The sequence below is a fragment of the Rattus norvegicus genome, chromosome 4 (genome assembly GCF_036323735.1).
Source record: "Rattus norvegicus strain BN/NHsdMcwi chromosome 4, GRCr8, whole genome shotgun sequence".
Lineage (NCBI taxonomy): Eukaryota > Metazoa > Chordata > Mammalia > Rodentia > Muridae > Rattus > Rattus norvegicus.
Genome location: NC_086022.1, coordinates 118,964,212 through 118,979,108, shown reverse-complemented (window position 1 = coordinate 118,979,108; position 14,897 = coordinate 118,964,212). Strand labels below are relative to the sequence as shown.

The 14,897-nt window shown below is 39.7% G+C and overlaps 1 protein-coding gene across 3 annotated transcripts in view; it reads left to right on the top strand.

Moving 5' to 3' along the window:
• The window catches only part of Exoc6b (exocyst complex component 6B), a 455,447-nt gene that overhangs the window by 128,617 nt on the left and 311,933 nt on the right, over positions 1–14,897 (top strand). The window contains exon 1 of one of the 3 annotated variants that reach the window (XM_063286527.1): positions 11,596–11,668. Coding sequence (XP_063142597.1) covers positions 11,651–11,668 — 18 coding nt within the window. The 5' untranslated portion in view covers positions 11,596–11,650. 3 annotated transcript variants of the gene reach the window in all.

Sequence of the window (14,897 nt, the reverse complement as noted above, 5' to 3'; positions counted from 1 at the left end):
CTAATTTGCCTTCTTTATCTTTTGCTAATTGGTTCTTATTTTTCTGGGTGGGTCCTTCCTTCCTTCCGTCCGTCCGTCCTTCTGTCTGTCCTTCCTTCCTTCCTTCCTTCCTTCCTTCCTTCCTTCCTTCCTTCCTTCCTTCTTTCCTTCCTTCCTTCCTTCCTCCCTCCCTCCCCCTTCTCTCTCTCTCTCTCTTCCTTCCTTCCTTCCTTCCTTCCTTCCTTCCTTCCTTCCTTTCTTTCTTTCTTTCTTTCTTTCTTTCTTTCTTTCTTTCTTTCTTTGCTCTTTAAAATTTTTTATTTTTTGAGAGTGGGAGAAACAGTACTAGAGATTGAACCCATCAACTTACACTGAAAGCAAGTTTCTCACTGAACTATATCTTTAGTATTTTATCTTAAAAAATCTCTCAGGAATGTTTAGCCTATTTTTTTTTTTACAAGTGTGATCCTCTGATATCTAAGAACTTTGCATTAATCTTGATTAATCTTGATATTGATACTAATATTGATATTCTAAGAACTGTTAATCTCAGTGATTTCTTTATTATATTGCACCGGATAGGAGAAATGACTAAGTTAACTCATGTTCTACTTTTCTCTTTGATGCAGTAATAAAATGTTAACCAACACTAGTTTGGGGGATGGAAAAGTTTGTATGGTATATGCTTCCAGGTTGCAGTGTGTCACTGAGGAAAGTCGGAGCAGGAGCTCAAGGTGGGAACTTGGACACAGGAACTGAGGCAGAAGCTGTGGAGGAATGCTGCTTACCAGCTGGCTCTCCTGCCTTGTTCATCTGCTTTCTCATGAAACCCATGACTCCCTGGCCACAGTGCCTGCGCCCTCCCACACCAATTAAGAAACCATCCTATAGATTTGTCTACTGGTCAGCCAGTTGAAGTTTTGTCTTCCCAGGTGATTCTAATTTGTATCAGTTTATGAAAAATTACTGCGGTAGCTAAATTTGTAGATTAAAAGAATGCTTATAGCAACTCTTTGAGTGAATATGAAGTCGATTATTTTTAGCATATCAATCCATTTTTGTTTACTGCCATTTCTGTTTTCATTCCTTGTGGGATATGTTGCCATGCGTGAATAGAATATGTGTAATGGAGGAATGAGTAAGTCCTAGCAGTTTGCTAGCAGTGGCATGTGAAAATTGTGTCAGTATACAGTGAGGAACGCATCAAGCCCCCTGTTCAGCCCTGAGACTGAGGAGTATTGATGTAACACTATTGGTGTGTACTGTTCCTTTTATATACCCATGCCTATGATAAAATATTTTGTAAAGTAAGTGCAGAAGCTGGATATGGGTGCATGTAGCTTGCAATCCCAGCACTTGGGAGGGAAAGTGGGATGGACTGCTGTAAGTTGAGGCTACCCTGAGCTACTTAATGAACACTAGACTTTGGGTCTCCCTTCTCCCTGGGGTCGTTAGCCACCAGCTCACACAGATGAAGGATGGCCCATGTGTATGAACAGAAATGACGACACAGTTTGGGATCAGCTTTGTGGAGACAGATCAACTTTAAGTGGGGTGGACCAAGGGTTATGTAGTTTTGGGGAAGTGGGTAGGAATATCCAGTGTGGGCAAAGGTCATTGGCTGAAGGCCGAGGTACTGAGATATCTCATTAGCATGGGCGGGCATCTATGTGACCTTCTGCAGATAGAGGGTATGGGGTTTTCTGAGCTCCCCAGTCAAGGTCAGAGAAGGAAAAACCCTGCTGGTAAAGGGAGTCCACCATTTTGCACGGAGGCCAGGATTTTCCAGTAATTTCAGAACTTGACCTTAAATTAGCAGAGCAACAATAAACTACCAGGGCTAAACGACAACCAAGACCTAGTCTTAGAAAAACTAAAGATAAATAAGTGAGCAACTGATTAAGATGAACAGCAGCAACAATATCATAATCAGAATAACCACGACACCTTTTTCTATAAAAGTTATGTGAGTGGGGCACTCACATAACTCAAAATCTCTTGATTCTCAGCCTTCTCATGACATGATCAGATGTAGCGGGCATACCAAGGGATGCCCTGTAATGATGTCCTTACCCTTACCACCTTCTGTTCTGTTGGCCATAGCTTTTGCAATTGTCCTTGACCACACGTGTATTACATGCCATTTTTCTTCCTCCTGAGTTAACGGTGAAGATTTACTCCTGCCATAGATTTTGGCAAATTCACATATATTTATTTCCCTTTTAATAAGTTGAGAAATTTCATCTTTCAGCTTAATGATGATGGTTTTGTGGCAGCACAGATTGAAATTATGGGCACCGATGGCAGAGTCAGCAACTGTGAAAATGGAAATGCTTGTTAAACCTCCAGAAAGTATGTGAGATCAATGCTGTCTGTATGTTTAGCAGTAGACTGTGGTGGAGGCCGTTTTTACATTTTACCCAGAGTAGGCATTACATTTGCATGTTTCCCTCTCAGTGCTCACACTTTACTTTCTTTTTCTAAAGTAACAGCCCTCTCTGTTGTGGTGTGATTTTAGTCCTTCCCCAGATGTGAGAGTAGCTATGCTGCTGCTAAGGCAGGGCCTTAGCTTCACCTTCGTCTCCTGAGAGTGGCCTACCTGTCTGCTGACCTTTGGGAAGCAGATCATGTCAGGTAACATCTGTAGACAGTTAATTGTCTTTTCCCCCCATATAGGTTTTGCCTCATGTTTTTGGTTTGTCATCAACAGAGGTAAAAGATGAGAACATTTTCTACATGTCTTTTCACTGATGGATATTTGGAATATTTTGTTCCCTACATCTTTTTGTCTTTGATGAGGCTCTTAGACTAGGAAGACAGTGACCATCTCAGTAGTCTTCTATTTTCCTAAAGCGACCAAAAGGCTGTACATTATTGTTGCTGTTTTGAAATTATAACCATGTCTGTTTATTAAAATCAATTCCAAACAATAAGAACATAAGATTTCCAAACATTTGCTTTTCGTTCATTTATTTTTGTATTTTTAATTTTGTGGAACTAATTTTTCTGTTTGATTATAAAAGTAATATATTTTTACTTTGGAAAACATGGAGTACTCTAAAAGTCACAGTGAACAAATGTACATGATTAATGTACACTCAGAATGAGATGATTAGCAGTTTAATAATTATTGCCACTTTAATTCTTTTCAAGATGATGTATAAGTTCACATATTTATTAAAAACAACAGTATCATCATTACAGAGGAACTATTAGAAGTAGCTTAATATTTGTATTTTTCAATAAATGACATACTAAAAGGTAAAACAAGAACTTGAAGTCTTTGCCTGACTGCCCAGATAGACGTCAGTGGCTGTGAGCCCTTCCTTCTCCTTCGTCTCATCTTCATCATGTTTCTGCTTTCTCCCCACGACCCCAGGAGGTTACCAGGACACCACATTCTGTATTAAACATCTTGAAAAAGGACTTACGTTTTAATGTATCTGAGTTTTTGCTGTGTGTGAGTGTGCGTGAGAGTGTGTGCGTGCGTGCCTGTGTCTCTTTCTCTCTGTGTGTAGCACCATGTGGGCAGTACTGGCCCTTGGTAGTTGGATCTGGGTAGTATAAGAAATTACATCAACCAAACCATTGATAGCACGCCAGTAAGCAATACTGGTTTGTAGTTTCTGGATCATGATTCTGCGTTGCAGTCCTGCCAAGGGATTTCTTTGCTAGTGGATGGTAACCCATAAGCTAAAAAAATCCCTTTTCTAACCAGGTTGCTTTTGATGGGTGTTTTATCCTTGCAATAGAAACCTAACTAGGACATTTTTCTTTGTGTTTTTTGAGCTATTTTTCTCAGTTTCTGACACCATTAAACACTCCACGCATGCCTGTTGGTTCTCCTGTCCCAGCCTAGGAAACAGCCATTTTCTATCCTATATGGCACTGGCATCTATATTATTGGAAAATATTTAGAACCCAAGATCTGTCTGGTGGGGGAGCTCATTGCTTCTAGTCCCTCTTTGTGAGCAGAGCCAGGTAGTATATTACACTAGCAACTCATGCACAGTCATTACGTTTTAAATGTCCTGAGTAGGATTTTGATGGTTTAATTTTGGGAAGCTCCACTTTGTCTCCTGTTAAGCATTCATTTTCTTTTTTTTTAACTGGATATTTTATGTATTTACATTTCAAATGCTATCCTTTTTCCTGGTTATACCTCTCCCCTATCTCATCCCCTCTCCCCCTGCTTCTCTGAGGATGCTCACCCACCCACTCCCACCTCACAGCCCTGGCATTCCCCTACACTGGGAATCGAGCCTTCCCAAAGGTTTCTCCTATTGATGCCAGGCAATGCCATCCTCTTCTACATGTGCAGCTGGGGCCATGGGTTCCTCCATGTGTACTCTTTGGTTGGTGGTTTAGTCTCTGTGAACTCTCGGGGTTCTGGTTGGTTGGTATTGTTGTTCTTCCTATGGGGTTGCAAACCCCTTCAGCTCCTTCAGTCCTTCCTCTAACTCCTTCATCTGGGTTCCCGTGCTCAGAACAATGGTTTAGCTGCAAGCATCCTCATCTGTATCTGTAAGGCTCTGGCATTTTCTGATGTTGTTGTAATACTATCAGATTTTTAAAAGATTACTATTTACATTGTTATTCTTAATACTTATTTGTACCTATGATGATTTTGAGCAGAGATGAGGTTAATTGTAGCAGGAAGTGATGGAAAACTGAAGAGGGAAGACTTCTTTTCATTATTTGGGCCAGTGATTTCTGATTCCTGTCTCTGCCATCTTGCCATCCCTGTTTGATTTTCTTTTGGCTGAGAATGACAGTAATCATCATTGGCATGTCTGGAAATAGGTTGCATTAATGCAGAATATGAAAACCTGAGGTACCTATCTTTTGCTCTTGGATTAATCTCACTTATGGCCTGTAGAGGGCAGTACATGTATGATAAATAAAATTTTGTGGTTTTAGTTTTCAGATGATTTTTTTGGTAATTGTTTTATCTAATTTCAAATAAGGTAATATGGATTATGACTTCTTATTGATATTTTCAGTATAGGTCATAAGTACCAAGATTGTAATCTTCAGTGATGTTGAATTAAGGTAACATATAATTATGAAACTAAAATCCATTATAATAACTTCTCCTCATATCTTTTCCTGAGAACCAGAGTAGACATTTACTTGTGTATTTTCACATCGATTGGTTGATTGAGAAGTGTTGCATATCGAGTTGCAGTCCTTGCAGGTATTAGGCAGGAGCTCTCCCACCATAGCTATAGCCCTGGAAGGATTCTGTTGGAAGACGTGAACCAGCCTTCCTGAGAGTCATTTACTCTGAGTACGAAGCAGTCCATACATATGTTGGGTGGTCTGTCTTTGCTCCGATGCCACATGAGTGCTTTTCTTACTCAGCAAACAAAGGAAGAGCAAAGTTTCTTATCCTGGATGTTCTCTGATCTTAAAATGCAAGAAAGGCTGTTTGACTCCCTTTGTACACGTTGTTATGATTTTAGCACAAATTTATAAAATGCTTTTTCTTAAGACTAAGAGGACAGTTAAGCAAATAAAAATTGGCAGAGATATGTCTGAAAGTTGTGAAATCTCCAGAATGTTTAGTGTTCCTTTGTGTAAACGGGAGTTAACTGTAACCTTTACAAGTAGTGTTTTACTTTCAGATTTTATGAGATTCGTTGGTGTATAAAATATGCTTGAATTTTATGTTTATTATTGAATAATTAAGTAAGAGAGCTTTCTGTTTTAATGGTTTGTCTCAGAAATGGGAAGGGGTGAGTAGATTAATAATTGACTCTGAATAATTTATGTAAAGGTGGCCTTTGTAGGAAATGTATTATCTAGGGACACCTATCCAAGATTGTTTCAAATTATTTCTTCCAGTTTTCCATATACACCTGTAGTCCTGGCACTTGGGAAGCTGAGGTTGAAAGAGTATTTGATCGCAGGACTTTGAGACCAGGCTAGACAACACAGTAAAATCTATAGAATCTATTCTCAACGCACATGCATGCATACACACACACACACACACACACACACACACACACACACACACACACACCAGCCCAAGTCAAGTCTCCCCCGGTGCACATGCCAGAATTCAGTCGTTTAATATTGGATGGCCTGGATCTGATCAGCAGGAGGGGCGTGTCAGTTCGTGGAAGTGTAATTGTGCAGATGGAGTGTAGCCACGCTCACTGCTTTTCGTTTAGACCTTCATTCTATGGCTCTGGGATTTGTAGCCTGTGGTAATCTTTATATGCTAATTTCTCTCTCTCTAAAGTGAAAATAGCGAAGTATCTCCCTTACAGATAGGCTTAGGTGTTAATATTGCAGTTTACTATGCCGGGGTACAAAGCTGAGGCATAGTTGATGTCACTGTCATTGTGATGGAATTCAGTTTTTGCAGTGTTCTGAATATGCTCAAGGATTCACCGATTTCCCTAATTTTAAGATTGAAGAGGAAAGTTTTTGTGTCTTTGAGGATCTGAAACCACGGTTTAGTCACAGTTTGTTATGTTTTTGTCGTGGGGTTGAGACTATGAACACCAGCGTTCAGGGAGAACCTCCAAGCTCTCAGATTTATTTCATTGGCACCAACTTTGGATTTTGTCTTAACCTTCTTCCTAAGGTGGTTAAAGCCAAGAAGTCATTTGGGGAGTCTCAGAAGGCCATTGTGACAGCAGTTTTCATCAGTTTCAAGGGACCAGGGACTAATCAATATAAGTTTTCTTCTTGGTACAGTTAGTAGTCGTTGGAAATGATTTTGATGGGATATGTAAGTGAAAGGCATTCAAACAGATTAGGCCTGGTACTAAATAACACAGGGCGCATGTTGGAAATGTGGCATGTGGGGCGATCTTGAAAAGTTGTTAACTCGAGGAAGGGAAATATCAATATCTCTGTGGTCTTTCAGGAACAAAAAACATCTTTTGCAGAGAGCCTAGAGTTTGAGCCAAAATATAAAGTGACCTTCCAGGCTGGCTGGCTCACCTTCCAGTTTTCTAGGGAGAGTCAGCCACTGCCTCAGTGCCTGATGGTGACCAGCAGAGCATTTAGCAGTGGGAAGTAAGGCAATGATGACCGAGGCCAGGAGGAGGAATGACTTATTTCTCACCAGCAGATAGGTACCAGCGCCTGATGAAATGATTCAGCAGTTTAGAGCCCAGAGCTGAGAGACCTTGGGTTAACACGCGGGGAGTAGAGGGCCCAGGAGGGCAGCTCTGATGGAATCCTTCTGGGGCCCCTTTATTCCCTTTGCTCTGACACACAAATGATTGTTCTTGCCAGCATTCTCGTCCTCCTGTGCTATTTGGAAGGTATTTAGACAGCAGCTGGTTGAAAATGTAGGTGCCGGGTGTGGGAAGCGGTGAGGGCAGTTGTCTCATCTGCCCTCAGTATGAAAGGTACTTCCGTCCTTTAAAGCTGACGCTATTCTTTTCCTGTCATTCCTGGACAAGAACAGGCCTCTTGTCTGGATCTTTTCTTTTTAATGATTTCCATGAAAAGGCTTTTATCCAGGCTCTGACATGACTGTCAGAATACACATTTCAATGCGAGAGTGCTTAAAAGGCTATTGATATTCCCCTGTGGAAAAGAAAAGTACTTAAAAAAAAAATCTATCCATACACAAGTTAACCCTGTCACCTCCTTTCTTTTCTCCCTTCCCCCTTTCTTCCTTCTTCCTCACCTCATTCCCCAGTCTTTCCTCATTCTCTTCCAGGTTAAAGTCATAGTCTCAGTATGAGACATGCATGTCCCATCTCCCATGAGCTGTCACTTTGATACATTGATGGCTCTGATTAATTTAGTTTAGAATCAAGGATATTGAGTAAGGATGAGACAAGCTTAATTTTACCAAATGCTACTGTTGAGTTTCAACAGACAGGCTGTTGCTTGGGAATCCGGCCTTCATCTCTCTTTCCTCTGATGGATCTTGGCTGTGTGAGCAGAGTGAATGCTAGAGACAGCAGGAGTGGCATGTTGCCTTCATGAGCTAAAGCACACTTTGCTGTGAGCTTGTAAGGTGTTAGTGGGGACTTGGGCTCCAGTTAGATTGCTATGCTATGTAACCAAAAGGGTTCTGAAGCAAGGAAGGGATTTGGTAAGATTTTGATTAATTTATAGGTGTGCGAGTATGGAATTGTCAGCATAGTTGATCTGTTGACTTTGGTGGGAAAAGGTATCTGTTAACTCCTCTCTCGTCATTACTTTCCCCTAAGTGGGGGGAAGAGCACAAGCAGTGAGATCTACGGCAGTAATGGTCATTCACTGAACATCAGCTTCCTTTCAGGACAAGTGACACTGTCAGCCTCCTTTCTCTACTGTGGTCATGATGGTTCAAATTTTCCTCCTGTTCCTCCCTCCCCTCCCCACTTACCCCCCGCCTGCCTTTCAGTAGAACTTATGAGAGATGTAGGTCATTAAGAATAGCTATCTCAGATTACCTTTGTCCTCAGCTTTTCTCCAGGTAATCACTCTCCCTTTCCTATTTTGGAGGATGAAGTGCGGGGCTCACTTAATGTAATTAATAGTTATAAACTTTAAAAACTCTACTCTTGTTCTAGAATTTTCTAAGTTTAGTTTCCTTAGTTTTATTCTTCTTGATTGTCCTTTTGACTTCTTCCTCAGGCCATAGTCTTATACTTCAAAATAAAAACAGTATAAGTTATTTGTTTCGGATATACTTTCTTTTATCAAATTTTAGCTTCATTAAAAAATAGCTTTAGAGTTCTTTAGTTCTTTACTATTAGTAGCTTTTGTTAGTACAGGTCATTCCACTGGCCTGCTTTTGCTTACAAAATTGACCTAGCACTTGCTTACATCATCATCTGCAGTTTCCATATGCCCCTCTATTCTCTAGTCATAATTTCTCCTGCCTCCCCTCCTTCCCCACCCTCTTGTGTGTGTGTGTGTGTGTGTGTGTGTGTGTGTATGTGTGTGTGTGTGCATGTGTGTGTATCAAATCCAGGACTTCAGGCATGTTGAACACATGTTAGCCTGTTGCACGCAGCCCTCCTTTAGTGTAGTGTCAAACACACACACACACACACACACACACACACACACACACACACACACACACACACACACACAACGGGTAGTCAAGTATTGAAGTTAGAATGTCCCTTGTGTAGTCCAGAACTGTGAATGTTGACCTGCTCAGTGATAGCCACATGCCTATCTATCATTGTAGCACTATGAGGAACAGTTCCAGTTACTGCAGTCCCATGTTCTTTACCCGTGCATGCTCAGAACCTTCAGTAACCAGTGTACTTACTTGGTCTCTGTTGCTTTGCCTCTTCCAGATTGTCATACAGTGTGAAGCCTTTCATAGTGGCCCCACTCAGCAGTGTGCATGTATGACTCCTCTGTATTTGTTCATTTGTTTGCTTTTATTTTGAGTAATAGTTTATTTAATGAATGTTCCATAGTCTGTCCATCATTTTTGTTGCTTTGGAGTTTTGGCAGGAAATATTACAGGGGCTGTAGACATTTGTGCACAGGTGTTTTGTATGGATTCATATTTCCAAATCCTTTTAGTAAAAGCTTCATAGCATTTGTCTTAGGGTTTCACTGCTGTGAAGAGACACTATGGCCATGACAGTTCTAAAGGAAAACATTTTAATTAAGGCTCACTTACAGTTTTAAGTAAGTCCATTACCATCATGGCAGGAAACATGTTAGCATTCAGATAGTTATGGTGCTGGAGAAGGAGCTGAGAGTTCTACATCTTAATCTGCAAGCAGCATAGTCTTACTCTGGGCATAGCTTGAGCACGTGTGACCTCAAAGCTCACCTCTACAGTGACACACTTGCTCCAACAAGGCCACATCTCCTAATAGTGTCCTTCACTATGGGCCAAGCATTCAAACATATGAGTCTGTGGGCACCATGTCCACTGAAACCACTACAGCACAATTGTTGAATACAATTGGGCCGTATTTAGCTTTTAGACGACTGCCCGACTTCTCACACGTGGCTCTATGGAGTCAAACACACACCTACAGTGCACCAGCTCCTGGCATTACAGCAGCAGCAGCACTTTGCTGCCATCACTGGCTTTTTGGATTTCAGTCATACAGGTTTGGAGTGGGCCTCCTTTCTGTTTTAACTAGTGATTCCATAACTACTCTCGGTCCTGTCTTCTTCCCTTACTTGCTATTTATCTCCTCTCATGCAATGTTTACTCAGGTCTTCTGTCCATTTTGTAAGGGCACTGTTCCTTTACACTGTTTCATTCTACCGTCCAGGGTGTAGGTTGTCTTTTAATTCTCTTAATGGTGTCATTTAAAGAATTTTAATGATTTTAATAAATTCCAATCTAGTACTTTTTTTCTTTTTCTTTTCACCTTTTTTTTTTCTTTTGAAAGATCATGCTTTTTTGTGGTAGGCCTAGAAATTGGTACTGAATTCAAGGGTACCCAGATTTTCTTTATTATCTTTCAAAATCTGGTTTCATATATATATATATATACATATATATGTATATATGTATGTATATATATGTGTATATATATATAGGCTTGTAATCCACTTAAGTTGATTTTTTTTTGTGAATGACATTAAGTTTTATATTGACACATTTTATTGTGTGTAGCTGTCTAGTAATAAACACTGCTGGAATTACTCTCCTTTTTCTATTGAATTATCTTAATTTTCCTTCAAAGATTAGTTGCTTGAATGTGTAGGGTCTGATTATAGATTCCTGTCTGTCTGTCTTCTGTCTGTTGATTGATCCCTCCATCCCATATTGACTTGATTATTATGACTTTATAGCAAGCCTTGAAGCTGAGCATCCTTCTCACTCCTTGTCTTTCTCTCCCTCTTCTTTATTTTGTTGACAATTACATGCCTTTTTTCCTTTCCATGGAAGTGTTGAGATCAACGTGTCATTGTTCACTGAATAAACTTGAAATATCTCTCCATTTATTTATAGTTTTCTTGATATCTTTCATGGGAGGCTTTTTGCTTGTTTTACCCTATCCCTCCTGCTTTTCAGCACCCTTCTCCCCAATTTTTATATTATGTGTGCTTTATTATTCTTTTACTATTTAAGACTGGTCCCCATCTCATGGGCCCTTTCAGACTTCCTGACTTACACAGATACTCCAAATTAGACATACAAATTTAAAAATTCAAAGCTAACATTCCCATATGAGATAACTCATCCAGTATTTATCTTTCTGGGCCAGGGTCGATTATTTTCTAGTTCTGCCTCTTTTCCTGAAAATTTCAGGATTTCATTTTTTATAGCTGACAAAAATTTTATTGTGTATATGTAGCACATTTTCACCATGCATTTATTAGTTGGTGGACATCTGAGATGATTCAATCTCCTAGCTATTGTGAATAGAGCAGCAGTGAACACGGATGAACAGGTTTTCTAGAGCAGGATATGAACTCTGGAGAGTGTATAGTCAGCAGTGGTGTAACTGAACCACACAGTAATGAACACTTAAAATTAAACTTTTAAAAAGAAAACTATTTTTAGCTTTTTGAGAAAATTTCTCACTGATTTCTGTAAGTTTTAAACTTCAGATTCCCTATGTTTAATAGCAGTATCATTAAAGGAGCTGATTTTTATATATTGATTTCTATTGTGTGAGAGTGGTGAGTGGTAACCTCCTTGTCTTCATCTCTATCTTAGGTTGGACGTGCCTGGTTTTCACTGTAAGTGTGATGTGCTGTAGGTTCTCGAAGGATGCTCTTCATTATTTTAGTGAGTTACCATCTTCTTTTAGTCACTGCACTGGTTAATGTTGAGGGGTTAGTTTTGTTAAATGCGTGCCTTGCATCTCTTTGTAATGCTCACATGTTGAACACCTGTTGATGTAACAACTTTCATTGGTTTTTGAATGTCAAACCAGCCTTCTATACTTGGAATAAGCCTCATTTATTGTGTTGTATAATTCATTTGATACATATTATTAGGTTTACATTTTTTGAATATTTTTACATCAGTTTCATTAGAGAATGTTGTATGTTTCCTTTTTTGACATTATGATAATAATGATGACTTCATAGAATGAGGTAGAAAGCAGTCACAGTACTGATTCTTTTTCTTCAAAAAGATTGTAGACAGTTCTATTATATCCTCTTTAGTTGAACCCAGTGGGCTGCTATGTTGTGATGTTGGAGGTTATCAATTTTGATTCAACTGTTTCAGTTAGATATGAACATTGCCAATTTAACTATTTTCTGTAAATTAATCTTGATGGATTGTATCTCTGGGAGAATTTCTCTGTTTATTTAACTTATCAAGTGTTGTGGTTTTAGATTTATTCCTAATGTTCTTTGGTTATATTTGTGTTCTCTCTCTCTCTCTCTCTCTCTCTCTCTCTCTCTCTCTCTCTCTCTCTGTGTGTGTGTGTGTGTGTGTGTGTGTGTGTGTGTGTGTGTGTGTATACGTGCCTGCCTGGTTTCCTTCATTTGGCATAAATGCTTAGGGGTTCATTCATATATCTCTATCTCTATCTCTATCTCTATCTCTATCTCTATCTCTATCTCTATCTATATCTATATCTATATCTATATCAGTAGTTCCCCATTCTGCTGTGTTCATTTTGTAGTTTCTCTATGATTTCTGTATCTAGTTAGCAATTGATGAATGTTTAGTTTTTCCAGTTTTTTTCTATTGTGCACAAAACTCATTACTATGTATTTGTGTGTGTGTAACTGGCTTAGTAAGTAAGTGAAAGTGCTCTTCCTGGTCATATGGTAAGTGGTGTTTATCGTGTTACTTGTTCATTATGTACCATTTATAGTCTTACTATTAATACAGTGGATACAGTGATCCAATCTCTCTATTTTTATGCATTGCTGATCTTTTATTGTTGTTTTCTTTCCCTTGAATTTTTGGATATAGTTTTATTGTTTTCAAGACTTAATCATTTATTTGTTCCTCTTAAAGACTTATTTTTGATTGGTCTCAGATTTAGAAGTAGAAGCTCTCAGTGAGGACATCCCACATCTTTTTGGAATCTGTTCCTTGCATTTTTCTTTGGCATCCTTCAGTCTCTTGGCCAAAAAGTCTAGCCTTTTCTGCAGCCTTCTCCTTGGTTTTCTTAGTGCATTGGTTCTTCAGAGCAGTATATCAATGTTTGTGTTGCAGGGCACACGGAGTATCAGGGTGCATGAATCTTAGGTCTGGGTTTACCTTCTCTGTTCAAGGGCTTTCTGATGATGCAGGGGCAGATACAGAGATAAAGAAGCCTCCTGGACTCTGCTAACCCTTCTGGGCCCCACCTATGCAGGGATCCATCAGTCTACGAATACTCTTCGCCTTTTGCAGTGACTGTGTCAAGAAAATGCAGATGGACAGACACAGTGCATCTGCAGACAGTCTTGGGCTTAATCTCTGCAGTTCTTCTTGATAAAGGGTGCCCTTTGCTCAGCAGCAGGGGTCCCCGGGCATGGCTCTGAAGGTACCTCACTTCATGGGGAAGCCTTGTCTGCCATCCCACCTCCATAACATCCTCCAGAATATCATCCTTGCACATTCCTGCTGTTGATTCAGACAACATAGCCCTTCCACTCTTCACCCAGAATATCAGCTGCTACTTCTGTGGCCATGCGTTTCTCATAGAAAATAATGAAGCTTGTGTTCATCATTAACATCAATCCAGTTTTGATATCCAGTTGCCAGGGAAGTGATACACAGCTTCATCTTGACACAGCCGATCACCTAGGTGGTGTCATGAAAAAGAGTTGACCATAATTTGAAAATTACACGAGAGTCACAAGAATAATGTAGTTGTTTTGCATGTTTCTTTTCTTCCTCAGGAACTAGGGAACATTGGCATTTGTAAAATTTGGGAGATTAATTTTTATAGAAATTATTTAGATTTTCTCAGCTTTGCCATGGATATTGATTTTATATTCCAGAATCCAGTTGAGGACCCAGTGATACATGTAGTTGTCATAGTTGTATAGGCTCCTCCAATCAGAGTCTGTCCCTCAGTCTTTCCTTTCTTCTGTGACCCTGATACCAATCCATTGTTTTGAAGAACCCACAGTTTGGATTTGTGTGAAGCGTTTATGAATGTTGGATTAAGGTTTTGCATGGTTAGGATGGACATTGACTAATGTGTCTTAGTGCATCACATCAAGGTTACACAAGACCTATGTCACCTAGCTTGATTCTTGGTTATGTGGTATCTGTTAGAGCTCTCTTGTATAAAATTATTATTAGTAAGTTTGGAAGTTTGGCTATATACGTTTGTTATTCCTCTGTACTTTTTTATTTCCTCTGTCTGCATGCCTGTCTGTCACAACAGCATATACTATATAGTCTTCTGGACTTTTACAGTGAATTTCAAAATCAAGTTGTGTAGAAACTCTTGCTTTACTCTTGTGCAAAATTGTTTTGTTTCTTTAATACACTTTGCATCTCTATACATTTAAAAATGAATCTGCCAGTTTCTGCAGAAGTGTTGCTGGGACTCAGGTCCTCATGCTTGCACTGCAAGCATTCCTATCCAAGGAGTCCCCTCTCCAGCTCCTCCATAGTCTATAGTAATAACCCTGGATTCTTCCTGGTCAGATAAACTCTCCATCCTGTTTCAGCTTTCTAAGTGCTGGGATTACAGTGGTGTGCCAGAACACCTGATTTATCAATCCAAAGGATTTTTTATTTTATTTTTTTCCTATCTTTATTAACTTGAGTATTTCTTATTTACATTTCGATTGTTATTCCCAGGCCAACATCCCCCTAACCCATCCTTCCTCCATTACTGCCCTCCCCCCAACAATCACGTTCACTAGGTGTTCAGTCTTGGCAGGACCAAGGGCTTCCTCTTCCACTGGTGCTCTTCTAGGCTGTTCATTGCTACCTATGAGGTTGGAGCCCAGGGTTAGTCCATGTATAGTCTTTGGGTAGTGGCTTAGTCCCTGGAAGCTCTGGTTGGTTGGCATTGTTGTTCATATGGGGTCTCAAGCTCCAATCCAAA